Genomic DNA, 25,494 nt, shown 5'->3' with positions numbered 1-25,494 from the left:
ACTTAGACCTCAATTTATCAGCAACTATAACTGAGCTGTCTCCATGATTCTGATCTGAAATTCTTTTCTGCTTAAAACCTCTTGCTCTTCATCTCTCCCTCTGCTTTATTCCTCCTATAAATACCCTTCATTCTCACCATAGCTTCCAGTTCCCCTATCATTCCGTTTACCCCTTTCATTACCCTTTACTTTTTCCCCTTAACAGTCTTGATCCAGTAGTTAACAATTCAATTCTACATTGTTCTCATTATTTACCCCTTACTTTGTCCTACTACTGTTCATACCCTGCCAGTATTCAACCTAGAGTTTACCCCATCTTCTTTTTTCTTGAGCTACATACTAGGATGTCCATTAACTTTTTTTTTAATTAAAGCTTTTTATTTTCAAAAAATATATAATTTTCAACATCCACCCTTTATAATATCTTGTGTTCTAAATTTTTCCCTCTTTTCTTCCCCATCCCCCATTCTAGACAGCAAGTAATCCAATATATGTTAAACATATGTAATTCTATATTTTCACAAATATCATGCTGCACAAGAAAAATCAGATCAAAAGGGAAAAAATAAGAAAAAAAAAAGCAAACAACAAAAAGAGTGAAAATACTAGGTTGTGATCCACATTGTTTTCAGTCCTCTCTCTCTTACCCCATCTTCTGAATGTCAGTGCAAGAAGTTATTGTGTACATTACAAATTATTGTTATCTAATCTGTTCCCTGGTTGCCAGTTGATAAACCTTTTTTTCTTCCTTGATTGAATGTCCATTCCAATGTCTGCAATGACTTTTCCAAACTTTGTTGAGTATTCAATGATTTCTTTAATTCCTTCTCCTTTAGATGTCATTTTTTTTTATTTAGAATTTTTCACAGAATATATGTATGAGTAATTTTTTATAATATTATCCCTTGTATTCATTTTTCCAAATTATCCCCTCCTCCCTCCATTCCCTCCCCCCGATGACAGGCAATCCCATACATTTTACATGTGTTACAATATAACCTAGATATAATATATGTGTGTAAATACCATTTTCTTGTTGCACATTAAGTATTAGATTCCAAAGGTATAAGTAACCTGGGTAGATAGACAGTAGTGCTAACAATTTACATTCACTTCCCAGTGTTCCATCTCTGGGTGTAGTTGTTTCTGTCCATCATTGATCAACTGGAAGTGAGTTGGATCTTCTTTATGTTGAAGATATCCACTTCCATCAGAATTAGATGTCATTTCTTTATTAAAATTCTGAGCCATTGATATAATATCAATGAGTTCCCACAACTATCCTACTCTATACTTAAAAACCCTCAGGGTAGCTAGGTGGCACAGTGGATAGAGCACCCAGTCCTGAAGTCAGGAGGACTTGAGTTCAAATCTGGTCTTCAGTCATTTAACACTTCCTGGCTGTGTGATCTTGGGCAAGTCACCCAATTGCCTCAGAAAGAAAAAAAAAAACAAAACACTGCTATATTTTCACTCATGGCTCTAAAGATGTTCTAATTCTTACTCCTTTTCATTGCTAATCTCCTAGAAAGAATTTTCTATTCTTACTGCATTCATTTCTTCACCATTCAGTCCTCTATCCCTTATATTCTTATCTGACATCCAATTCTACCACTTGACTGAAAGTGCTCTCTTTATAGTTGTTAATGATTTTTGGCTGCTAAATTCTACGGCCTATTTGAGTGTTGCAATTTTGATATTGTTGAATAACCCTTCCTGGATATTACTTCTTCCCTTGGCTTCTGTGATACTGCTCCCTTCTGATTTTTCTCCTGTCTGATTATTCTTTGAGTCTCTTTTGCTGGATCATGAATCTCCTTCTCCTGTAGCATGAATGTTGCTCAAGACTCTGTCCTTGGCATTTTTCTCAATCTTCTTTATACTCTTTCTTTATTAATCACATCTGCTACCATGGGTTCAATTATCTTTGCAGATGAATGCAATATGCTCATCCCATATTTCCCCTTCTTCCTCTCTCTTACCTCATATGCCCTACCCTTCATACTTATCCTTTTTTTAACCTCTTACCTTGTCCTTTGATTTCTGTTACAAATCACCTTCAATCTCATTCATTGGGTTTCATTTTCTCATCTTTCCTTACTCCACAGTTCCTCTGGGGCAAGGAGATAAGAATGAGCAGCATACTCCTTAATATAAGGCTGGCTTCTTGAAGGGATAATAATGATGTTTCCACTCCAAGCAAAGCTGTTGCATCATACCAGTTGTGAATATAGGGTACAAAGAACAATATTAAGAGTTCTCATCAAAACTAAGAGCTTGCCAGTTCCAATGGATCCTGGATGGTTGGAGATGCTAAAATTGACTTTATACTTTGATGACTGTGATTTCATGAGTTTTATTGGATACCTCCTTCACAGATACAATTCTCCTTCATTCACACCTTCTTATAAGATCCTTCTCCATGAATTTCTATAAACCCTTCACAAAATACATTCCCAACATATTTCCTTTGGCTCTTTTATTATTATTTTATGATCCCTGAAATAAGGCTCTTTATCTGTTCACACTGCTTCTGTCTCTGATTCTGTCTCTCTCCATTTCCTTATTTGATGACACACATTCTATGCTAGTTTTAATGTTTTTTGCACACCTTTTAAAAAGCTACTCTGTATACAAATAATCATTGGCAATATGCAGAAGCTAATTTATAGCACATGAAACTAAAACTAATTTTATACTAAAAATGTTTGTATTGAAATCATGAGGATTCAGCAATGCTAGTTAACAAGCAAATACTGAACTACTGCTTTGTGCCCGTCACTGTAATAGACACTATGGAGAAGAGATAGCAGAAATACCTTCACTGAATTAAATAAGTTTTTAACCACCATCATTCAAAGATACTTAGTGGAGGCCACCAGACAGCATAGTGAATAGAGAAAAGAAAATTGGACTTGGGGTCCTGCCTCAGAATCAGAACTTTGGTTCTGATTTTGCTTTGGTTCTTTTGTCTGCAAAATGAAGGAGTTGAAATTGATGACCTCTAAGATCCCTTCCAGTTCTAAAGAAATCCTATAATCTAGTAGTGCAATAGTTCTCCAATTTTTTGTTCTTAGGAACTTTTAGTTTTGTAAACTGAGGATCTCCCCACAAAGAACTTTTATGTGATATATATGTATATACATAAATACATGTGTGTATACATGTTCATACAGTGTTTGAAGTTAAAACATCTTGTCACTATTATGAAAATAGTTTTGAGCTCTCAAACCCTCTGAAAATGTCACAGGGTCCCTGAACCATGCTTGAGAACCACTGACCTAGTGTTATAAAACCATCACCAACACTTGGTAATACATGATTAAATAGAAATTAATTACCTTTGCCAGCATTTCTGCCACCCAGAATAGCTTTTTCTCATGAAATGAAGATATGGACACAGTGATTTATAATATCTCTTCTAGTTCTAACATTCTATGACTGTCAGGTTAATACTGAAGTTAGACATATATATAGAGAGAGCACATAATCCTGCTTATTGGTTTGTGCTGAATTTGAGAGGGTAGTGTAAGAATTTACTTTCTTGACTCATAGTGTTTTGCCCATACTGTATTATTATTCACAGAGTGCTCAATGCTCCCGCCTGATTTTTTTCTCTCTGCCCACAGGACCTGGCAAAAATTAAGGAGGGCCAGCCTGCTCAACACCGAGAACTCTCATTACAGAAGATTTCTGAATCTGAAAAACTCCTCTATGTTTTGGAGGGAGATGCAGCTATTGCTAAGCACATGAAACACCCCCAGGGAGATATGATTGCAGAAGAGTAGGTCTAGTTTGGTTTTTTGCTTGAATCCTATTAGTATCAGATGCAATGGGCTCTCTGCCCAAAGGCATGTGGGATACAGAGGGCCTGTACTGCTTTGTGGGATTATAGTATTGCTTTGTGGGATTATACTGTATACTGTGGATGCTGCATTCACCCAAGGCCATCACATTCCATCTGAACCTTGGTCCTGTATTTCACTGGCAGGGTTGAGCAAAGCCATGTTTTCCTAATGCTGGATCATTGGAAGATTATTCAGGAAGAGAGAGGAAGGGAAATAAAACAAAGGAGACAGGAAGACAAGAGGAAGGAGAAAATTTCCCCTCTTAGAAAAGGGCAAAATGGTACACACAGGTTAATCCTCAATCTTTCAAAACTATGCCTTTGACAAGTAAACTTGTCCTGTTTACTAACTCACATTATTTAGTCATCTTCTTTGATGAGATCATCAAGGGTTAACAGCTTCACTTAGAATCAAAGAAAGGAACCAAAGTTTGTCTCGGTTTACCAAGTTCCCATCAGTAATTTAAGTTAGTTTTATAAGAATCATTGTTGTCCCCTGACTCCAGGATATTCACTCCACTTCAACAGTATCTTCCCTCACAAGTTTCTTCAGTTTTTTCCACCAATCCAGAACCATAAAGTCGTGGTTCTAGACTCCTTATTCTTGGATTTGAGATCAGTGTAGACTGGAATTATTATGGAGGTAAGAGGAAAAGGAATCAGAGGACACCTGAAACATGGAAAAATATTGAGCGAGATATCCAAGAGAGTAATAAGGCTATCACTTAGCAAGTAGGGACAGGACTCTCAGACCTATAATTTTATTGGCATAGGGAATTCCTAGATGAAAAAAATAAGTCAGTACTTGCTCTAAAATTCTTAATATCAGAGGCAGAATCTGAATTTAGGTCTTGGTTTCAGGCTAGCGCTCTACCCACTATTTCATGCAGATTTTGAAGTTACAGATCAAAATCAGCACTTTACAGATCCCTGCTAATCAGTTTGGATTCTCTTTCTCCTCAGTATCCGTCAATTGAAGGAACGAGTGGCAAACCTACGGAGGAAACACAATCAGATTTACAATCTAACTGTTAAAGAAGTGGACCCAAAGGTCAACTGGTCATCTGTGGTTGATGAGAAACTGGTATGATAATTTCTGCACAAGACTGACCCTGCAAGTGACAAGGCTCTCAAAGCATTTATTTAAGTACTAGTTCTTCAGTAAGGTGCAGGGTAATAGAGAAATGGTCTACTATTATGTGAGAGTCAGAACTTGCTCAGTGCTTTCTGGACATAGTCCCTGGATTTGGTCAGATACTTTTATATTATATTGCGATGTTGCCTCCTAGCCTCTGTCTCTTTCCCTTAAGAGGCAGCATGGGACAGTAGATAGATTACTGAATTTGGAATCAGAAGACTCCTAGTTCTGCTATCTAATAGCTATTTGACCTTGAGGAAAGTCACCTAACTTCATTATGCTACACATTTCTCATCTATAAAATGGGGATAATAATTGTACTATTTCACATGTTATGGCATAGACTGAGTGAGATGAAATAAAAGAAATGCTATATTAATGTATGTAGTTATCATTGGCCATTGGCTCTTGCCTGATATATGGGAGATGTCTATAATTCAGGGGCAAGAGGAATTCAGCAGAGCCTTTATAACTCTGGGTTCTTTAAGAATACTTCATTGAGGCAGAAAGGACTTGATTATAGGATCTGGTGAGGGGTAAATGGGTGGGCACAAGGCAGCCTGCTCAAGCATAGACCTTTTTATATCCTAGCCTTCTCTCTCTTTCCTGCAACTTTCTTGCCTTCCCTGTGTTCCAGGACATGCTTGGCAATCAGAACTTTGGGACAGACCTGCCATTAGTTGACCACCAAGTAGAGGAACACAACATCTTTCACAATGAGGTCAAAGCTATTGGACCCCATATTGCCAAGGAAGGAGATAAGGTACAGCAGAAACCATGAAAAGAAAACTTTCAAGGATAGGAAGGAAGTGAGAGAAGGGAGTCTAGGTTTCTATGTTCTAATCTATGCCTTTTTACTCATAGGAACAGAACAATGATCTCCAGGCCAAGTATCAAAAACTACTGGTGAGAAACTCCTTTTTGTTGGTAAAGAAATTATCAAAATATGAGGAGGTGGTGACCAGGCATGAATGATGGGACCGTGGAGCAGTAGGAAAGTAGAGATAGCTTTAATAGTCAAGTAGGAACAGAAGAGAATTCCTATTGGGGCTCGACTTGGGAAATCTTATTCTCCCAGGAATGTGTCAGTGACAGGAAAGCTGCCCTAGGATATCAGTATGGCAGAAGGAGGCAGGGCAGTAGCCCATCATCCAAGACCTGTTTCTTTTGTCTTGAACAGGCAGGATCTCAAGCAAGACAGCAGCACCTGAGTTCACTTCAGGACTATATGCAGCGTTGTACCAATGAATTGTACTGGCTGGACCAGCAGGCCAAAGGTCGAATGCAGTATGACTGGAGTGACCGCAACCTAGACTTCCCTAGCCGCCGACGTCAGTATGAGGTACTTATTCCAATGTTCACTCTTGGACAATGGTTTTTGATGTGTCCAACTGACTTTTGCTCCCTACAGTATTATTAAAGCTTTTGAATATCTCCCAACACAAAGTCATGGAGTGTCACCCTTTGTGTCTAAAAGCCAGCTGGGGCCTTCATCCCAACCACAGGAGCAAAATAAAATTAAAAAATTATTCGAGTGAGGGATATGAAGTTCAAATTTCAAATCTAACCTCTGGCATTTGTGAACAAATCACGCTTTGAGCCTCAGGTCCTCATCTGTAAAATCAGGGCATTGAAGTTGATGGTCTCTAAAGTTCCTTACACCTAGGAACTATGAGAACATTTTTTCTTTCTTTATATATATGAGCACAAGTCTCAAAGTCTTAAGTCATACCTTTTTAGAAAAGGCCCAATTTAAGACCATGTGAATAGACTCATAGAGCCTTAGTGGGTGATAAAAAATTTGAACAATATAATAAGGGTAAAGATATGGAGTTTCAGAGAAAAATATTATTACACTTCCTAGAATTTCATCAACCGGAACCTGGAGGCCAAAGAGGAAAGAATTAATAAGCTACACAGTGAAGGCGATCAGTTGCTGGCTGCTGAACACCCAGGGAGGAATTCAATTGAGGTACTGCCCAATTCAAAGAGCTCAAGAACAGTTTCTCCACTTCATCCTTATATGAGAACCAGAAGTCAGTCACTCCCAAGTTCTCAAACATCTCAGCAATTTAAATAAGATGTTTTCCCCTTTCTTCAATGAGTATATTCATCTGCTTCTTCCAACCACACCACACTGTACTCATATGTACACACTCAAAAATGCATTCTTGATATTTTGGCTCTGTGCTGAAGCCTCGGTTCTATTCTTCTCACTCACTCCATCTTTTAGACATCCTGTAATGTAGACAACCTCAAAATGACCTCCCTCATTTCTTATCATTGCTCTGTGAGGAGGGTCAGATTTCCATATGGTAGAGTCTGATTTAACAGAGATTCCATTAAATATTCATCTGATTGGCAGTTTCCAATCCTGACCAGGACTCCCAACTTAACCTCTCTGGGTTCAGGAATTCTACCCATACACGCCTATCACTTGTAATTTTACTGCAGCTTGAATGCTTATATTGTCTTCCGTCATCTCATAGGCTCACATGGAGGCAGTTCATGCTGACTGGAAGGAATATCTGAATCTGCTCATCTGTGAGGAGAGTCATTTGAAATACATGGAGGATTATCACCAGGTGTTGTGTAAACTGACTCCTAAAAACTTTCTTTGTTCCTAAAACAGCTGATATAGCAAAGTTTCCAAAGAGGCCTAACTTTTTGCACTTTCTTGTTGGTGTTATCTATTTAATGCATTTCTTGCTATTTTGAGATATGGGGAAATGGGGCTTATACAATCTCTTACTCAACTATCTTGTCAGAAATCCCCTTTTTGTGTGTGTTTTCAAGAGGAACAAATATGAACAGAAGACAGAATCCAAAGACCTCCAGAATTTTTCCAATTCCATCTTTTATGAGAACCAGGATTTCTAGAAAGAGAAAATTAAAAGGGGAGGGCGCCCCAGATTGGTCAACATATATTTATTATTTAAAGAACTATGGTAAGGGCCAAGTATAAGAAACTATAAAGAATTATAAAACTTAATCTTTGACTCCAAGGAATTTACTTTCAGTTGAGAAAAACAATTGTATATGTGTAAAAAGATATAGTATAAGGCAATACATATTGCTATATATAGTTAATAAGTACTGAAGGAGTTTAGAAGAGGAACAGATTATTATGGGCTGGAATGGTCAACAGAGGTTTGCCAGAGGGCATAGGACTTAAACTGTAACTTTTAAGGATGAAAAAATAAAGAAAAAAGAGCAGGCATTTGAGGTGGAACAAATGGTATGAACAAAAGTGTAAGGGCAAGAATATACAGAATGAATTGATAGATCATTCTTGTTTCTGCAGAGAAATAGTGGAAAATGGCACAGTGTAAGGAAAAAAAACACTAGATGGATATGAGTTAAAGCCATAGCTAGTAATTCCGGCACATAAACAGCATAACAGTTCTCAGGGGACCCAGCATTTAAATATTCCTTCCAAATCATTTGTACTAGGAATTAGTACTGACCCATGATGGGAGACAGGTAGGCACAGATATGTCCTGAGATATCACTTTGTGGGGAGGAGACAGAGACCACTGAACATTGGATTCCAAGAAGGACTCCAAGACATTAGGTCATTGCTTAGGTGGCTGGTGGGGTTTACTTGGTGTAAATTTTAGTTTATCAATTTTGATGTGAGGGAGCCAAGCACTTCAAGCAAATTAACTTTTATGTGCTTCAGTTTTGTTATTTGTTAACTGTAGATTATAGCGTTTCCTAAATCTCAGGATTGTTGTACGGATCAAATGAGATAATTTATAAGCCTTAAAGCATTATACTTCAATATTAATATTATTAAAGCCAAGTGAGGTTGTTCAAGCAAGAAAATTACATGCAAATGGCATGTGAATTAGATTTAGCTGATGGCAGCTTGTAGAAAGACCAGGAACCCAATGGAGAATGAATTCTTCAGGAATGAAATGATAAGATCTATGGGGTGGGAAGAGTCAGGAGAGGGAAGAGAGAATTAATGGGAAAAGAAAGAAAACAGATGTAAAACATTATGAAAGGACCAACAAGGCTTAGTGATCAAATAAATATGGAAGGCAAAAAAGACAAAGAATTTAAAGATGATTCCAAAGTTTCAATTACAGGGAAAATGATAGTACAATGTATTGACAGAAACAAAGGTTATCATGAGGCGGCTTGGGAAGGAGAGATAGCCAGTTCAGCTTTAGATATATTGAGGGACATCAAGCAGAAATTTGGAAAAGTGGGACTAAAAAAAAAAACAGATAAAGAGGCTACAGGCTAGAGATGTTTGATAATCTATGTAGACATGATAATTGAAGAGAATGAATGTGATCTCCAGGAGCATCAGTATCAAGAGAAAAGAGTAAAGGATTGAGCCTTAGCCTTTGGACACATTTAGGGGGCAGGAGTAGAAAGCAGCAAAATGCACGAAGAATCCAGCTACATGGAAAGATGTGAGTTATCAAGGCGGCTATGTGGCATTAACCTGCTGGTATGATCCACTATACTGATGATTTCATAACAGTATACCTTCTGCATCAACTACTGGGTTACTTAACAAAAACTTTGTGTTGCCAGAAACAAGGCCTTTAATGAGTTGAGGTTGGTGATTAGGGGAGTGGTTTTGGTACCCCCTCAAATAGTCCTAGAGCCCCTCTTTGCTTTCCTACATCTGTGATTTTTGTATAAAGGGTGACCCCAGAATTCCTTCCTTAGGCTATGGGAGTCTCAAGAAAAGATAAAACAAGTCTCCAAAATAGAAGTCCATTTGTATAGCTATAGCTGATCACCTATTCATATCATTATTTTAGACTGAGGAAAGATGCTTAGCTTCTCCCCCCAATTTCCTTCTCAAGTGTGTGTGTGTGTGTGTGTGTATTTACATCAAAGCTGTAGCCCTCAGATGTCACTGTAGGTTTCTTGCTTGTAATGAATTTGTTACCTTTGTCTTCTACAGTTTCATAAAGATGTCAAAGACGCCCAGGAGTTGCTGAGGAAGGTAGACACAGACCTAAACCAGAAATATAGTCCTGAATTCAAGGATAGATACCAAATTGAATCCTTGCTACGGGAACTAGATGTAAGTGTTTGGACCAAACATCCCATAACTGGCATAAGGCCATCTCCCATATCTCAATCTTCTCGCCCAGGACTTGGAAACCACCCCTTCTGACATCATGTTAGGATTCTAGTCTACCACTGACATATCCAATTGCCCTTTGATAGGGTGACCCTGAGAATACTCTGCCCACCTGTCTCCAGGAAGAATAGTTTAGCTTCATCATGTCTTCATATCTTCCTATCTTCCTCATGTTTCTCTCTTCAGGATCAGGAAAAAGCTTTGGACAAATATGATGATGTGATACGGTCTCTACAGAAACGTGGCCAGCAAGTGGTCCCCCTCAAATACCGCCGTGAAACACCTCTCAAACCTATCCCTGTGGAAGCACTCTGCGATTTTGAAAGTGAACAGGTAAACCAGCCTGCCAGTCACTCAGGGATTCTTCAGCTTGAATAGCATTTTTATCTAAGATGATGAAAATTTACATTCTGGAGGTTAGAGAAGGTAGTCAGGTCTCCCTGACAGATAGCACTGAGTTCATTTCTCTAAGGAAATAAGAGTGCTACTGCAAAATTACCATGTTTAAAGGAAGATAGGATTTCCCTAGATGCTCTCTATGCTCGTTTGTAGCTTAAGAATCAGTAGCAGACAAAAATGCCCCCACACTGAGAAGCAAATGGAGAACAAAATATTTAGGTAGCCAAAAAGATAACATTATTAGGACTTTTCTTCCAGTGATAGATGTAATGTCTTCTCTAATTCTTGTGGTCTGTCCCCATTAGGGCCTGATTTCTCGTGGATATAGCTACACTCTACAGAAGAACAATGGGGAGAGCTGGGATATTACAGATAGCTCTGGGAATAAGCTAAGCGCTCCTGCTGTCTGTTTCATGATTCCTCCTACAGACCCTGAGGCCCTCGCACTAATTGACAGGTTTGCTACAGAAAGCCTCCTTGTTCTAGAAGAATGGTTGGGATTTATTAGCAAATGCCAATGGGATTTTGCCTTTCTACCATCTTTCCCTGGAATTTTCCTCTGGGCTCCTTGGTGGGTGTCTTTCATTCATAAATATAATTGATTTGAGGTTTTTAGCCTTCTCTGGTTTCATGGGAATATTAATAGCACTACTGCCCCTGAGCATTATATTGTATGGGCTAATGTTACTAATCTCATGAGGACAAAAAGAAAAGGTCAGTGTTATGGAGCTATCAGAGTCTATGTCTAGGGATATAGGAATATATATTTGGACGTTATACCTAGACTGTTCACACTTGGGGATGAATGGTTTAGGCATACAATATACTTCAGAGGTATTTGTTTGGTTTTCAGCCTAAGCAATCAATACCGAAGTGTAAAGCAAAAAGCATCGGGGAGTAAGGCTGCTCTAAAACAGAGGTATGAGATGCTCAAGACAGAGAACCCTGGAGGTAAGTACAAAAGTTTATTTCTTCCCTCCCTCCTTTCTGCCTGAAGCCCTGGCTCTTCTAAGCCTAATAACATTTCTCAAGTTTTCCCACTCAGATTCCTTTGAGGACTCTGAATTTTCTTGTCCTAGTTGGGGAAACTAAAGTATAGAAAACAATAACCTGAAAGCAGCAGTAAGTTGAACTTCAGCAACTTATCTTTCTAATTATATGGTGTATGTTCTGAGGTGTGGATAAAGAGCTATGAATTCTACCTTGGGTCCTAAACTGCCAAAGAAAAGGTTCCTTCTTATTTGAAAGCTATAATTCCATGAAAAATTGTAAAATAAGGGAGGAAGGATGGATCAGGGTTGAGAACTAAACCTCTACTTTAATGGGATGTGATTCACTTATCTCTGGAGAAATACTTTAGCTCTCCAGCACAAATGGTCACATCATTAAAGATGGAACTGAGGAGTGGAAAGGTGAGGGCTGTAGACTAGAAGGACTAAAAACATTCTCCCAAAGTGTAAGCTCTATAGTTTTGTCAACTATACAGTTAAAGGGGGGAGTAGGGGAAGGTTATCTCTGCTTACTTAAAGAAAATTAAAATATGGGCAGATTCCACCATGCTCGTCTAATATTGTCCTATCATATCAGGCTATGGGGGTCTCAAGATAAGGTATCACTATTGAAAAAACTGCAGCATGACTTCTTGCCTTAGGCAGGGTCCTTTCCTTCTATTTGGATGATTTATCCACATTCCCTATAGCTTAGCCTTTTTCCTGTTTTTCTCTATTACTTTTCTCCCTAGATGCATCTGACCTCCAGGGCCGGCAGTTGCTTGCAAGCCTGGACAAGGTGAACAGTGACCTAGAAAGACAGGAAAAAGCAATCACTGCCATCCTGAGGCCTCCACTTGAACAGAGCCGAGCAGTGCAGGACAGTGCTGAACGGGCCAAGGACCTCAAGGTACTAGGCAGGACAAAGAAGAAAGCTAAGGGGTGAAATGACAGGACTAAGTCTAGCTCCAGCACCTTTACAGGCCAAGTGAAAACACCGTCACTCAGAATCTTGTAGAGCTTCTGTGTTAGATTATAGGGGAAAAAGCTCTGGCCTGATCTAGCTTCTCCATTCTGATGGAAGTCCACATTTCCAATGACACCCTAATTTATGTTCACATGAACCGTAAGCATACATTTAAAAACAAGTCACATAACAGCTAAAACTAGAAGATAAATTTCAGACCATTGACTTTACTCCTTTTCAGAGGATCTGCTCCTGACCAGGAGAGATGTGGTTAGAGAATCTGTGTGTCCCTCAAGACATCCCCAACTCCCACTTGAATCAAAAAGCAAGTCAGCCCAAACTCCACCAAGCAGTGTGTCAATTCTCTTCCACTTTTCCAACCCAACCCATCCTACTATCCTGGAAGCCAAAATCATCAGAGAGCCTAAATGATGAATTGTTCTAGCACAGAATCCTTAGGGTTCCTTTATTGTAGAATATCACCAACGAACTTCGTCGAATTGAGCCAGAGAAAACACGGAGCACTGAGGAGTGTGACGCCTTTATTGGAGCCCTTCCTGACAGTGGCAGCACTCCATTGCTAAGAACCCGGGTAGAAGATACCAATCACAAATATGATCGTCTTGTTCAACTACTCAATTCGGCTCAGGAAAAGTAAGTGGTAGGGAAGCATGAAACCTGACTATATTTGTCATAGGGAGGAAAGAAGTTTCCACCATGTCTGTACTCATATCTTTGTATTATAGGGTAGATGGAGCCAATCGCCTTGAAAACAGCCTTCAGCAAGGTAGAGAGCTGCTGTCCAAGTATGAGAACCAGCTATCCATAGATGATACAGTGCCTGAGAATGGACAGTCACTGGATAACAAGAGGCAGGAGCTAGCAGTGAGTGATCCCCTGTATTATATGGGCTAGAAGGGCTTAGGATGGTGTGATTTAAAAAAAAAAAAAAAAAAGAACACTAAATTTAGGGTCAAAGGAACTGGATTTGAATCTTCAGATCTATTGCAATAATCTTGACCAAATAACAATCTCTTGAGACTCTGTCTCAGGTTTTTCAGTTATACAGTGAGATGGGATTGGACTAAGTAATAATCTATTTCTGAGTTCCCTTCACAAATCTATACAACCTTTGAAACCAGACTGAGCAGACTTGTTTTGAACAGAAACTTTCTCCTCTTAAGAACTGAATGCCTTTCTAATTAAAGATTCCTAAGTGCTAGAGGGAGTTTAAATTAATTGAATAGAACTCACAAAATCTCTGGTTACAATGTCATTACTTCCTTTTCTGTTCTTTCTTTTTCAGGCTATTGCCTCTGAACTGCAAGCCAAGAGATCCCTCCTCAGTGAGGCTGACCAGAACCTTCAAAGGACCAAGAAGTGCTCTAGTACTCTGGCAAGCCGGTTTCAGGAGCACTGTGCAGACATCGAGCGGCAGGAAGCAGAAGTCAACAAGCTCAATCAACGATTTGACAACCTCATTAAGCAGATTAACAACAGGTAAGTCAAGATAAAAATGTGACTCCTTTACTTCAAAGTTGGGGAGAAGTAAACAATATACAATGTCAGGTTTCCCGTCTTCATGCTTTAAGGCATGAGAGAAATTCCCACAGAAACCGTTAAAGTATTAAAAACAAAAGACACTTTTCCCTCCCTTTAGGTCCCAGAGTCTACAGAAAGCTAAAGGTGCATATACTGAGTACCGCAGCGGCTATGATCACGTAACCCAGTTTCTGTCCAATATTCCCAGTTATGAGCCCCAAGAAACTGACACCTTAAGTCAGATTGAAACAAAGTTGAGGAATCAAAAGGTAAGAAGGCTCTTTCCTCTCCTTATATTCATCAAAGAACAGGAATCAAGTATAATATGGGTGATTACTATCAGGGAAAGGGAAGGTATAGATGGAGAAAAGGTAGATTTCAAAATGGCTGAATACTTACACTCAGAGTAGACTAATAATTGGTGGCAACATGAGAGTCTCTGGTCACCTTCCCCAGGTCTAGGCTTTGTTCGGTTCCTATATATATATATATATATATATATATATATATATATATATATATATATATATATATATATATATATATATATATATATATATATATATATATATATATATATATATATATATATATGTATATATATATATATATATTAATCTATGACTTGGATGAAGGCATAGGTTGCATGCTTAACAAATATGCAAATAACATAAAGCTAAAGATAAAATATCTAATTTAGATACTGGACAACAGATCAGGATCAAAGAGAACAAAAATGGACTGAATCTAAGATTGTGCTGAAAAAAGATAAAACATTTTATAAAAAAATTTTATGGCAGTAACTTTTTAAGAACTAAAATATAGGCATGGCTAGGGAACAGTTCACATGAAAAAGATGTGAAGTTTCTGGTAGAATGCAAGCTCAATGTGAGTTAAGGTCTGCCAGCCAAAAAAAGCTGAGACAATAGTTCTGTCACACTTTGCCTTGATATGACGAGTTCTAAAATATAGTGTCTAGTTTTGAATGCTCTATTTTGGAAGACCATTAATAAAGTGAAGTTCAATCCCATATGCATTTATTGGTGTGTTGGACAAAAGTGAAAGAGCTCCTTATAGAAAAAAAAAAGCTATAAATAAGTCCATATAGACTATACAATGTAAATACAAACTAATTTCAGGTTAGAGGAAAGGGTAAATAGGGAGATCGGTTAAGTTCTTCTGCAGGAAATGGTACCTGAGCAAGCTCAGGATTTTGATTTAAGAGTTGAGGAAGAAAAGCACGTTATCAAGTGTTCTGAAGCAATATGGTAAGTGTGTGAAGCCCACAAAAGGAGTAGTTGAAAGAACTGGGATGTTTAATATGAAGAAAAAGCTTAAGAGAAAATTGTGTTTTGAGTTTTTCAAAGGCAGACATGTGGAAGAGAGATTAGACTTGGTTTGGTTGGTGTCTTCTCTGGCTGACCAGCTTTAGTTCCCAAACTAGGATTTTTGCCAGGACCAGTCTCCACTTCCTGCCGCACTTTTGGGGAGGGCAGTAGATCTAGTGTAGTCTTAGTTTATATTCTGGTGCCGCCTCTCTCCCCATCCCACTTTCTCTACTCTTCAAGGCCCTTTCTGGAATCTCAGAAAAGCCTATTAGGAGTCCCTGGGCTTCCTGGTGTGGTCTTGGTCAACTCCCAAAGTTTACTAAGTGGATTTCTGACCATTCTGAGGCTTTCTACAGGGAGTCTTGTTCTCTTGCTGCCTCTAGAAATTGAGGTTCAAAGTGTAGTTTGCTAATGGTAATTCTGGCTTTGCTGGTGGACCTTTTCCTGTTATTGGCTTCTAGAAGGCTGGCATGCGCATGCACATATGTATATGTAGTGTATGTGTGTACATGTACATACTTATAGCTCTGGGATATAAGAAGTCCCTTATTTTAGTTCTCATATTTCTCAGTAATCATGGCTTGAATTTCAGGTTTTTGCTAGAATAATTATGTAAGAGCTAGGTAGGCTTCTCTTCAGGTGGTGATCTTGGGCCAAAAGTAATTAGATTTGTTCTGAGTGACCTCGAAGGGTAGAATAAAGAGTAATAGTTAGAAGCCATAGAAAGGCAAATGTCAAATTTGATAAAAGAAATGACAAGTAGCTAGTTCCTCATCATCAGAAATTGTGCTCAATTTGGCCACACAGGAGTTTTCCAGTGGAGATTATATAGATCATGGATAAAACATGTAGAATTCTTGGTTTAGGTTGTTAGATGACGTAAAAAAAAATCTTTCACTTTGATTACAAATAATGGCCAATGGCTTTCTGCCTAGACCCTGGGACTGAAATTAGCTAATCTAGAATCTCTTCTAAGTAAATATCCTCTGTGTATAAGACTGCCTACATCAGTAATGGAAACTGCCCCCTCCACAATTGTCAAGGAAGCAAAAGGACCTTTTTTGGCTTGTGTACTCAAAAAAAAAAAAAGAAAAAGAAAAAGAAAAGTCATCTGGGCTCCAGTAACAATAATAAATGTTTAGTGGGGGAAATTTTGCTCCTAGAAGTTTGGATGAACCCATTATATTTCCCCTCCATTTTGCTGCTGGCTCTCTAAAGGACCTTAAAAGTTATTTGGGGGTAACTTTATAGGATCCTTTTAGTATATGTCTTTCTCCAGAATGCTAATTATATATCTGAAGCCCCAAGCCCCAAACTCATTCACAGCAGCTGTGTTTGTTGTGGGATGGGCTTTTTGTGTACATTTCTGTTGTTTTGTAGAATCTCCTAGATGAAATTGGAGGAAGGGAACAAGAGGTGCAGAAAGTTTATGACCATGCTCAGCAGTACCAGCAGGCTGTAAAGGTAAGTCTCAAAAACCTCTTAAGAGCTTCACTAAGAAGATGTAAAAAGCTAGTTTCAGAGGACTCTTTGGATGGGTATATGAGTCACACAATCTGGGAACCTCACTGGTCTTGTTGGTTCACTAGCATCTCTGTTAATTTACTTAGGACTATGAATTAGAAGCTGAAAAACTAAGATCCCTTCTCGATCTGGAAAATGGAAGGAACATCCATACAAACAAGAAGACTCGACTCCAATCACCTGCAGCCAAAGTAAAAGAGGAGGTAAAACTTATTGGGCAGAAGTCAGATAACAATATTTACACAAGAGTTTAAAAAAAAATGAATCCTAACTTTTAAAGGTCACAGAGCAACCACCACATAAAAATAATAAGATGGTCATTCAAGTATATTTTGTACTATTTAGGTCACATCTGAAGTTCTCTGTTCGATTCCAAGAATCATTTTTAAAATGACACTGACAAAAGTTAAATTTAAGTTAAAAGGGACCAAGAAACTTAAGTAACTTGAAACTGTCAATGAAAATTGGTTTAAAAAATATGGGGATAATTAAGTCTGAAGATTAAAAACAAAAATCACATATTCTCTGTATTCACCCTTTCAAGGATTGTCACAGCTTTATTCTGCTTGCCTCTCAAGGAAAGAAAAAGTACTAGTGGGTAGAAATTTTAGTGAAGCAGATTTCAATTTAATATGAGGAAGAATTTTTTTAACAATTAGAGTTGGACCAAAATGGAAAAGGATACCTCAGTAGGTAATAAATCCCGTCACTAGAGGTCTTCAAGCAGAGAACCTGTAATGTAAAAGACATTTATCCACTGACAGGAATTGGACTAAATAATTTTTAAAGTATATTCCAACTCTATGCTGTATTGTCTTTCATGGATGAGAACACAATTGTCTCAATACACACACACACACACACACACACACACACACACACACACACACCCTTTATAGTTGTTCTCACCTTAAGGAAACTTTAAATACTAAAATCTAGATTTGAGAGGGGTGAATTTTGTCTACAAAATTATTCACTATTAATTTTTTTTCTTTAAATACCAAGATGTGTTAGTGCATTTAAATTTTAACATGACCAATTCTCACAAACTCCTAAGAATTAATCAAATAGTGACACATTGTAGGCCCTTTTATATTTCACAAGATAAAATGGATGACACTATGTGAATGATTGAATTGAAACCCCAAAAGTGGAAGCTCTTTTCTGTGTGTTGATGGGCCTTCTACCTTTAACCTAAGATTGCCACTTCATTGTGTTAACTTCTCACTATAACTGTTTTCTAGGAAGCTTTCCTTGCTGCCAAATTCACTGAAGTTAATGCTATCAACAGACAAAGACTACAGAATTTGGAATTTGCCCAGAATCTTCTGAGACAGGTAACAGATATATGGCTTAAGTTTAAAATTTAAAAACTTAACCCTGGGTAATTAAAAAATTATATGACATTTTCCTATTCCAAAACAGCAGTCTGTGATATTTTACCCAATTGTTGGTATTTTTAAAAAATAAGCTAATATCAATCTTTAGTAATGATCTGTCAAAACAGACAACAGTATTATAAAACAATTTAAATATGTGTGTATGTGTATATATATATATGTGTGTGTGTGTATATATATATATATATATACACACACATATACAATGTAAGTTAACATTTACATACTGCAAATATAATTCAAGGGTATCCTACATAGATCACAAGACAGTTAAATTTTGACAGATTCCTCCTTAAATGCCTTAGATCAATTATGGGTAGGTAAGGAACTATAATAGCATCAATGAAATTCCATTTTTAAATGATGCATTTTCTTCTCAATAACAGCAACCAGAGATAGAAGTGACACATGAATCCATTCAAGGCAAAGAACCAGTGACAGAAGAAACCTGGAGAATTAAGAAATCATTAGATGATGAGACCCAGCGTAGACAGCAGCTAGAAAATGAAGTCAAAAGCACTCAGGAAGAAATTGTCATCCTCAAAAATAAGAAGCCCCAGGAATCTGTGATAAGAAAAGAAGTATTAAAGAAGGTACCTGATCCTGAATTGGAAGAAAACCTCCACAGGATGCAGCAAACTCTAGCTGAGGAGCAGCGTAAAAACAAAGAGTTGCAAGATGAGCTAGAGGATATGAAAGTAAAGCTACGCTCACTGGAGCATGAAACAAGGGAAGGAGGTCAAGAGTATGTGGTCAAAGAAGTATTGCGTATTGAGCAAGATAAAGCCCAGGCTGATGAAGTTCTAAAATTAAGAGAGGAGCTAGAAGAACTGAGAAGACAGAAAGGGACCCGAGAAACTGAAGTCATTCTCTTACAGCAGAGAATTGCTGCTCTGTCTGAGGAGAAGAACAAAGAGCAGGAGAAAGTCACAGAAAAAGAAGTAGTGAAACTACAGAATGATCCTCAATTGGAGAGTGAATATAGGCTGCTACAGGAGCAGCAAGAAAAGGAGAGTGCCCAAAGGGAAAAGCAAGAAGAAGAGCTCAGTTTCCTGCAAGACAAACTCAAGAGATTGGAGAAAGAACGAGCCATGGCTGAAGGGAAAATTACAGTAAAGGAAGTGTTAAAAGTGGAAAAAGATGCAGCAATAGAAAGAGAAGTCAATGATCTCAAACGTCAGTATGAAGATGAAACATCAAAGTCTCGCTCCAGCCAAAGAGAAAAGACTGAACTCCTTCGGAAGATCTGGGCCCTAGAGGAGGAAAATTCCAAAATAGTTGTGCAAGAAAAAGTACGCGAGATCGTCCGTCCAGACCCCAAAGCTGAAAGTGAAGTAGCCAATCTCCGTTTGGAACTTGTGGAACAGGAGAGAAAGTACCGAGGTGCAGAGGAACAGCTAAAGAGCTACCAAAGTGAACTGGAGGCTCTTCGAAAGAGAGGTCCCCAGATAGAGGTGAAAGAAGTAACAAAAGAAGTAATTAAGTATAAGACTGACCCTGAAACTGAGAAGGAACTTCAACGACTCAGAGAAGAAATTGTAGACAAAACCAGATTGATTGAAAGATGTGATTTAGAAATCTACCAACTGAAGCAAGAAATTCAGTCCTTAAAAGATACCAAGCCCCAAGTGCAAACTAAAGAGGTAGTTCAAGAGATACTCCAATTCCGTGAAGACCCCAAAACCAAAGAGGAGGTAGAGTCCCTGAGAGTAAAATTATCAGAAGAACAGAAAAAACAGGTAGATTTAGAGAGAGAAAGATTATCCCAAGAAGATAAAATCAAACAAAAGGAGCAGGAACTGTCACAGGTAAAGGAAAAAGTGCTTGAGCAACAAGTTGTAAAATATGAACAAGACCCTGCTATGAGAGCTGAGGTAGATTCCTTCACAGAAAGCATTGACATTGAGCTGAGGCAGATTGACAATCTACGAGGAGAACTTCGAAAATTGCAGCGGAGAAGGGCTGAGCTGGAGCATCAGTTAGAAGAACTGGAGAGAGAACGGCAAGCTCGAAGAGAAGCTGAGCTTGAGGTCCAGCGGTTGAAGCTTCGGCTAGCTGATCTGGAGAAAGAAGAGGGAGAGACCAAAGAAAAGGTGACCCTAAAACAAAAAGTGGTTCTCCAGCAAGACCCCCAACAGGCAAAGGAACACTCCCTTCTCAAACTCCAATTGGAAGAAGAAAAGCACCGACGGCAAATATTGGAGAGTGAGCTTGAAGCTCTGAAAAAGAAACTCCTTAACCTTGAGAAGATGGAGGTCAAAGAAAAAGTGGTCTTCTCAGAAAGTGTTCAAGTAGAAAAAGGTAACACAGAGCAAGAAATTCAGAAACTGAAGAACAGTTTGGAGGAAGAGAGTAGGATCAAAAGAGAGCTAGATGCAGAGGTGAGCCGGCTAGAGGCCAAATTATCTGAATTGGAATTCCATAATTCCAAGTCATCTAAGGAATTGGACTTTTTAAGGGAAGAAAACCATAAACTTCACTTAGAAAAGCAGAATCTACAAATGGAGACCAGAAGGCTACAATCAGAAATTGAAATGACCACAACAGAAACTCGAGATTTAAGAAACATGACCTCAGTGGACTGTGGGGCAAATTTGGACTCTAGACTCTGGTCCCTGGAAAGAGAGCTGGATGATCTCAAGAAAATCTCCAGAGATAAAGATAATGAGATTGATGAATTACATAAGCGTCTAGGGTCAGTGGCAGTTAAGAGAGAGCAGAGAGAGAACCATTTACGTCGCTCCATTGTGGTTATTGACCCAGATACTGGTAGAGAGCTTTCCCCAGAGGAAGCCCACAGGGCTGGTCTCATTGATTGGAACATGTTTGTGAAGCTTAGAAGCCAGGAGTGTGACTGGGAAGAGATATCAGTTAAAGGACCAAATGGAGAATCTTCTGTGATTCATGACAGAAAGTCTGGAAAGAAATTCTCTATTGAAGATGCCTTAAAGAATGGAAGGCTAACTCCAGCTCAGTATGATCGTTATGTTAACAAAGATATGTCCATTCAGGAACTAGCTGTTTTAGTGTCTGGGCAAAAGTAAAGGAGGCTTTTCAAGCCCATATCCTTTCTTTCAATCTTCAAAAACAGGTGATTGGTCTTCTCACCTAAGATGATACTGTGTTTCTACTACTCTGCCTCCAATATACCCTCACACCCAGTTGTCAACATTTTAGTTACACTCTTGCTGTAGAGTTGCTCAGGACAAAGCTAATGTGGTTACAATGTGGAAAGGAAAATTTGTTAAGAATGAATGAAACTTATCCCCAACCATTAAGCTTACTATCTGGAAATATTTCCAGGAAAATCCATTTTTTTGATGCAATGGTTTAATTTAATAAAAATGCACTTTTTCCTCTATTGCTAAACTTTCTTCCTTTTAAAATGTTTTTGGTTATCTTTTGTGACTTCTTGGAATAAAAGCATTCCAAAACTATAAAAATTAATCAAGCCTGGCAAAGAAATAGTTTAAGACACCACAGTAGTAGCCTTAAAACCAACCAATTGATAAAACTTCAAAGACAAAGATATGTTTATTCTATATACTTTTTCATTCAACCAATTGAACATAAACATATCCAAAGTTACTAATATTTATATTCCTCTACTTGTCTGGTCAAAAATTGTCAGTTGTTACTCTGCTGAGAAGAAGTAATGGATGTTTTCTGGGAAAGGTGAAAAAACCCCAGCAAATGTATTAGACTTATATTTGAAGCAGAATTTGATTCAACTGGTATTTTTTTCTATCTTGTGTCCTTGAAAAATATACTATATAATAAGTGCTTTATTACTGTAAAATTAAAAATTTTTAATAGTAAAAGATGTTACTATAAACAGTGGTAGCAGTGCCTTTATATGAGTCTTGCTTTACCTCATAGCATATAGGTTAAAAAAAATGTTATTTACCAAATATCCAGTTATGTATATCTCATTCTGTATGAAAATGGGAATGGATAGGGAATTTTATTTATAGTATGAAAATAAAAATCTGGTGGCTTAAATTTCATTTCTCTGATACCCATCTTTTACCTTTTCCTTTAGAGAAAACTATCCTTCCACTTACACTTGGCTTTCAGCCAAAATGGTGATTCCTAAAAGATCAATACCTTTAGAATCATTCACAGGAGAGGGAAAACAAAAACTCTTTTAAGTTATCTATTTGATAAAATAGGAAACAATGAGAAAGAATGTTTTGGAAACTTTGAAACAATTTATTGAGTTGCTTTATACAAGATTAACAATTTCCCCACCACCCCAAATACCAACAGTCCCTGCACAAAAGCTGCAGCCCCTTTTACACTAAAGAAACTGCCATACCCAGTAAGTGCTCAGAGACTCCCCTCACCAAAGGAAACATCTACAGCTGCTACACCCAGGATACATGACCTGGGATGTTCCATCCATTTTCCATCCTTCCGCTACAGTGTCAGCCTGTAGCTCTGCCTTGCCATGGCTCTGTTTAATTCATTCACTCGTTCATTACCACAAGTAAAGCATAAACAAGAAAAAGAAATCCCACAGAATCCCCATCAAAGAAACATTTCCCTGAGGCAAGAGGCATCACTAGATTCCTAAAATGAGGGTATTCTGCTCCAGCTACAAACTCAATGGTATGTGGTACAGAGGGAGCACTGGCAGGAAAGCAAAGAGAGGGAGTGGAACTGGTACCTGGGAGAGCTCATGGGAAGGGAATTCTGGAGAATTCCCATTTGCTCAGAGTCTACTGATAACTGCCCTGTTCTGAGCTCAGCAATACAAATCTCATCTTTGGCTCTTTTGCTACTATCTAGGAATATTCTGTAAACAAACTGGAAATACAAGTTTCAATTAAAAAAAAAATATAATAAAGTGATCTTAAGGAGTCGCTTAGCTTGAATTTGAAAGGTGTCTTGGGTCTGACCAAAGCAAACAAATAAAAGTATGAGCAGAGGCCTACCAGTGCAGCTGAGGGAAGGTCTGTTGTTCCTAGATGCAAATTTGGGAAGGCCCTCAAGCCTTTCCCAGAACAAAGGATGAATTATTGATAGTTTGTACACTGTAATTTGGAAGCTATAAGAATGAATCTAAATAAAGGAAACCTGGAAACAACTTAAGTGTTTTCACAAAATGTGTACAATCAATTTCAGTGCCACAGATAATGCTGTTCACACTGAACTTATCTGACTTGTAACTCAGAGTAGCCAGTTCAAACATACCTTGTAGCACAAAATTTCACAGGAATAAGAAAGCACTTTAAAAATTCTTGCAAAACAGATAGTAATTAAGTGTGAACAGGTTGGCAATTTGGGAACTGCTCTTCTAGCTATATACCCAGTTCTAGCTGGTGCCTAACCATCTGGCCTTTGATTGACTCTCCAAACCTAACTGCATATTACCCTTAAAGTTAATGCATAGTCCAATCAATTACCTGGAGAGTCTCCAGGATTTTGAAGCCTGTGTCCATTAAATGAACACTAACGAAGCCTTTTATTGAAGTTCTATGACTGCTGATTTCTAGGAACAAAAAAAAAATGGAATGTATATCAGTGACTCTGAACTCACGTTTACCCACAGAGATGAAAATTCTGATCAAGAATGGCTTCTGGGCCCTAGAACCCATATATATATATATATATATAAATGCTGAAAGAACTGGTGCTCTTCCTGGATTTGGAACCAAGCTTTCAGGAACCAAATCACCTTCAAGTCAGGACAGTGCAGCTTTCAATGTGCAATCATGAAAAGCTCAATTAAATATAAACGGATATGTCTTAAATACAGAATTTTTTTAAAAAAAAAAAATCTCTTTTTAGGAGCAGGTAGAGGGTTAAAATGGATGTGTTATTATTAAATTTTGCTCCACCATAAAGGCACTGGAATTATGTCTTCCTATACAGGTGACATGTGAAGAACAGTCCCATTCTATCCAATGCATTTAATGGTAATAATGAAAATTGAGCCAAAAAAATAATTTTGAAAATCCTATTACAATTGTTCCAATGCAATCTGAAGAGGTCTTTTCTATAAAGAGCTTCATTCTCGTGTTCAGAAGGGAAATTGACCCCTTCCCTCCATCTCTCTTTGCACAATGAACGTATCAGATCTTCTTTATATAGTCACAAAGAGACAAAGCTAAATTTCCCCCCATTATGCTCCAGCATGGGTTTCTTCTTGTTGAGAATACAATTTAAAAATGAGGATACCATAACTGTCCCAATCCAGAGGCAGTGATCCTACAGTAGCTGGAACAAACCACCATTTTGTGGACGGTCATGAGGTATGGTTAACTGTATACAGAGGTTCTTGGCAGATTTAAAATACAGATAAAAAATGATCTGCCACCTTAGTGGAGTCATTATTCACTTATATACTCTCATACCCCAAGTCCAGCATTTTCTCCTTTTTAGTATCTGCCACTTCAATCATTGTCACATGACATGGTTGTGAAGCACAGAGCACCATAAGCATCCCTAAAAGAGCATGAAGCTCCCACTAACTCCGAGGCTTGTTAGAAGTGCCAAGAAACTCAAGAGCTCACTCTTTCTCCAGCTGCTGGAAGGAACACAGTTGGCAGAAAGAATACAGTCAATATCCAGTCTTCAAGACCTACTCATTCAGGTTGTGCCTTGTTCTAAATTAGCTTTTCTTCTGCAAATGTCACAATTTCCGCTGTTGCACATTGTTCCCTTTCCCATGAAGCTGAGAAGCATCTAAAAGGAGACAGGCAAAAAAAGAAAAACATTTTAAGATATTTGATTTTCAATATGAGTGTTCAGTGAAAAAAAAAAAAAAAAATCACACAAAAAAGTGCCCGAATTTTAGCCTCTTAGAATTCAAACAAGCTAGGAAATGAAATTTACTTGACAATCTCTATTAGTAGCAGAAGTCATATTGAATACCGTAGTTCCGAGAATCAGAGAAATGAAGACAGGTGTCTTGAAGTACAAAATTTCCAAGAAATGTGACTTTCTACTAGATCTAAGGCTATTCCAATTCTCCAACTTCACCCCCTCTCACCCCCGCTTAGGACGCTGGGATTCCACAGTGTAGGCCAAAAGATCCTATTAAGTGCAAAGTTTTAAAAATGAAGTTCTTTTATTTTCAAAGTACTCTCAAGCTCCCATAAGGATGGAATAATAAACGATACTACAAATCATACTACATGAAGAAAAGTAAAGCAAAAAATACCAGGGAAGGCAAATATACAAAAACATCAAAGCTATTATCAAAAAGATAGTTCTTAATTTTAAATCATTAACGGCTTAGT

At 38.0% G+C, this 25,494-nt stretch overlaps 2 protein-coding genes across 9 annotated transcripts in view; one reads left to right on the top strand and one right to left on the bottom strand.

Annotated features, from left to right (window-relative positions):
• Positions 1-22,249, top strand: part of PPL (periplakin) — a 43,501-nt gene extending 21,252 nt beyond the window's left edge. Inside the window, exons 3-22 of the mRNA XM_074280423.1 lie at positions 3,630-3,784; positions 4,811-4,931; positions 5,623-5,748; positions 5,850-5,891; positions 6,166-6,327; positions 6,850-6,957; positions 7,475-7,570; positions 9,916-10,038; positions 10,285-10,431; positions 10,803-10,954; positions 11,351-11,448; positions 12,239-12,396; positions 12,929-13,107; positions 13,200-13,338; positions 13,760-13,953; positions 14,114-14,264; positions 16,704-16,787; positions 16,934-17,050; positions 18,092-18,184; positions 18,634-22,249. Coding sequence (XP_074136524.1) covers positions 3,630-3,784; positions 4,811-4,931; positions 5,623-5,748; positions 5,850-5,891; positions 6,166-6,327; positions 6,850-6,957; positions 7,475-7,570; positions 9,916-10,038; positions 10,285-10,431; positions 10,803-10,954; positions 11,351-11,448; positions 12,239-12,396; positions 12,929-13,107; positions 13,200-13,338; positions 13,760-13,953; positions 14,114-14,264; positions 16,704-16,787; positions 16,934-17,050; positions 18,092-18,184; positions 18,634-21,291 — 5,103 coding nt within the window. The 3' untranslated portion in view covers positions 21,292-22,249. The remainder of the gene's footprint in view (positions 1-3,629; positions 3,785-4,810; positions 4,932-5,622; positions 5,749-5,849; positions 5,892-6,165; positions 6,328-6,849; positions 6,958-7,474; positions 7,571-9,915; positions 10,039-10,284; positions 10,432-10,802; positions 10,955-11,350; positions 11,449-12,238; positions 12,397-12,928; positions 13,108-13,199; positions 13,339-13,759; positions 13,954-14,113; positions 14,265-16,703; positions 16,788-16,933; positions 17,051-18,091; positions 18,185-18,633) is intronic.
• Positions 17,378-25,494, bottom strand: part of UBN1 (ubinuclein 1) — a 40,204-nt gene continuing 32,087 nt past the window's right edge. For 2 of the 8 annotated variants that reach the window (XR_012484526.1, XR_012484527.1), the window contains 3 exons: positions 24,838-24,937; positions 23,656-23,741; positions 17,378-17,579 (listed from right to left, as the gene is read on the bottom strand). Coding sequence is in view for 4 of the 8 variants with exons in the window: in XM_074280425.1 (XP_074136526.1) it covers positions 24,885-24,937 (53 nt within the window). In the remaining 4 variants the exon portion in view is untranslated. Of the gene's footprint in view, positions 17,580-22,438; positions 24,938-25,494 lie in introns of those variants that run through there. The other 6 variants (XM_074280425.1, XM_074280427.1, XM_074280424.1 and 3 more) reach the window with 3 other exon arrangements.

This window comes from Sminthopsis crassicaudata, chromosome 1, assembly GCF_048593235.1.
Source record: "Sminthopsis crassicaudata isolate SCR6 chromosome 1, ASM4859323v1, whole genome shotgun sequence".
NCBI lineage: Eukaryota > Metazoa > Chordata > Mammalia > Dasyuromorphia > Dasyuridae > Sminthopsis > Sminthopsis crassicaudata.
This window is presented reverse-complemented; position numbering and strand designations above follow the sequence as displayed.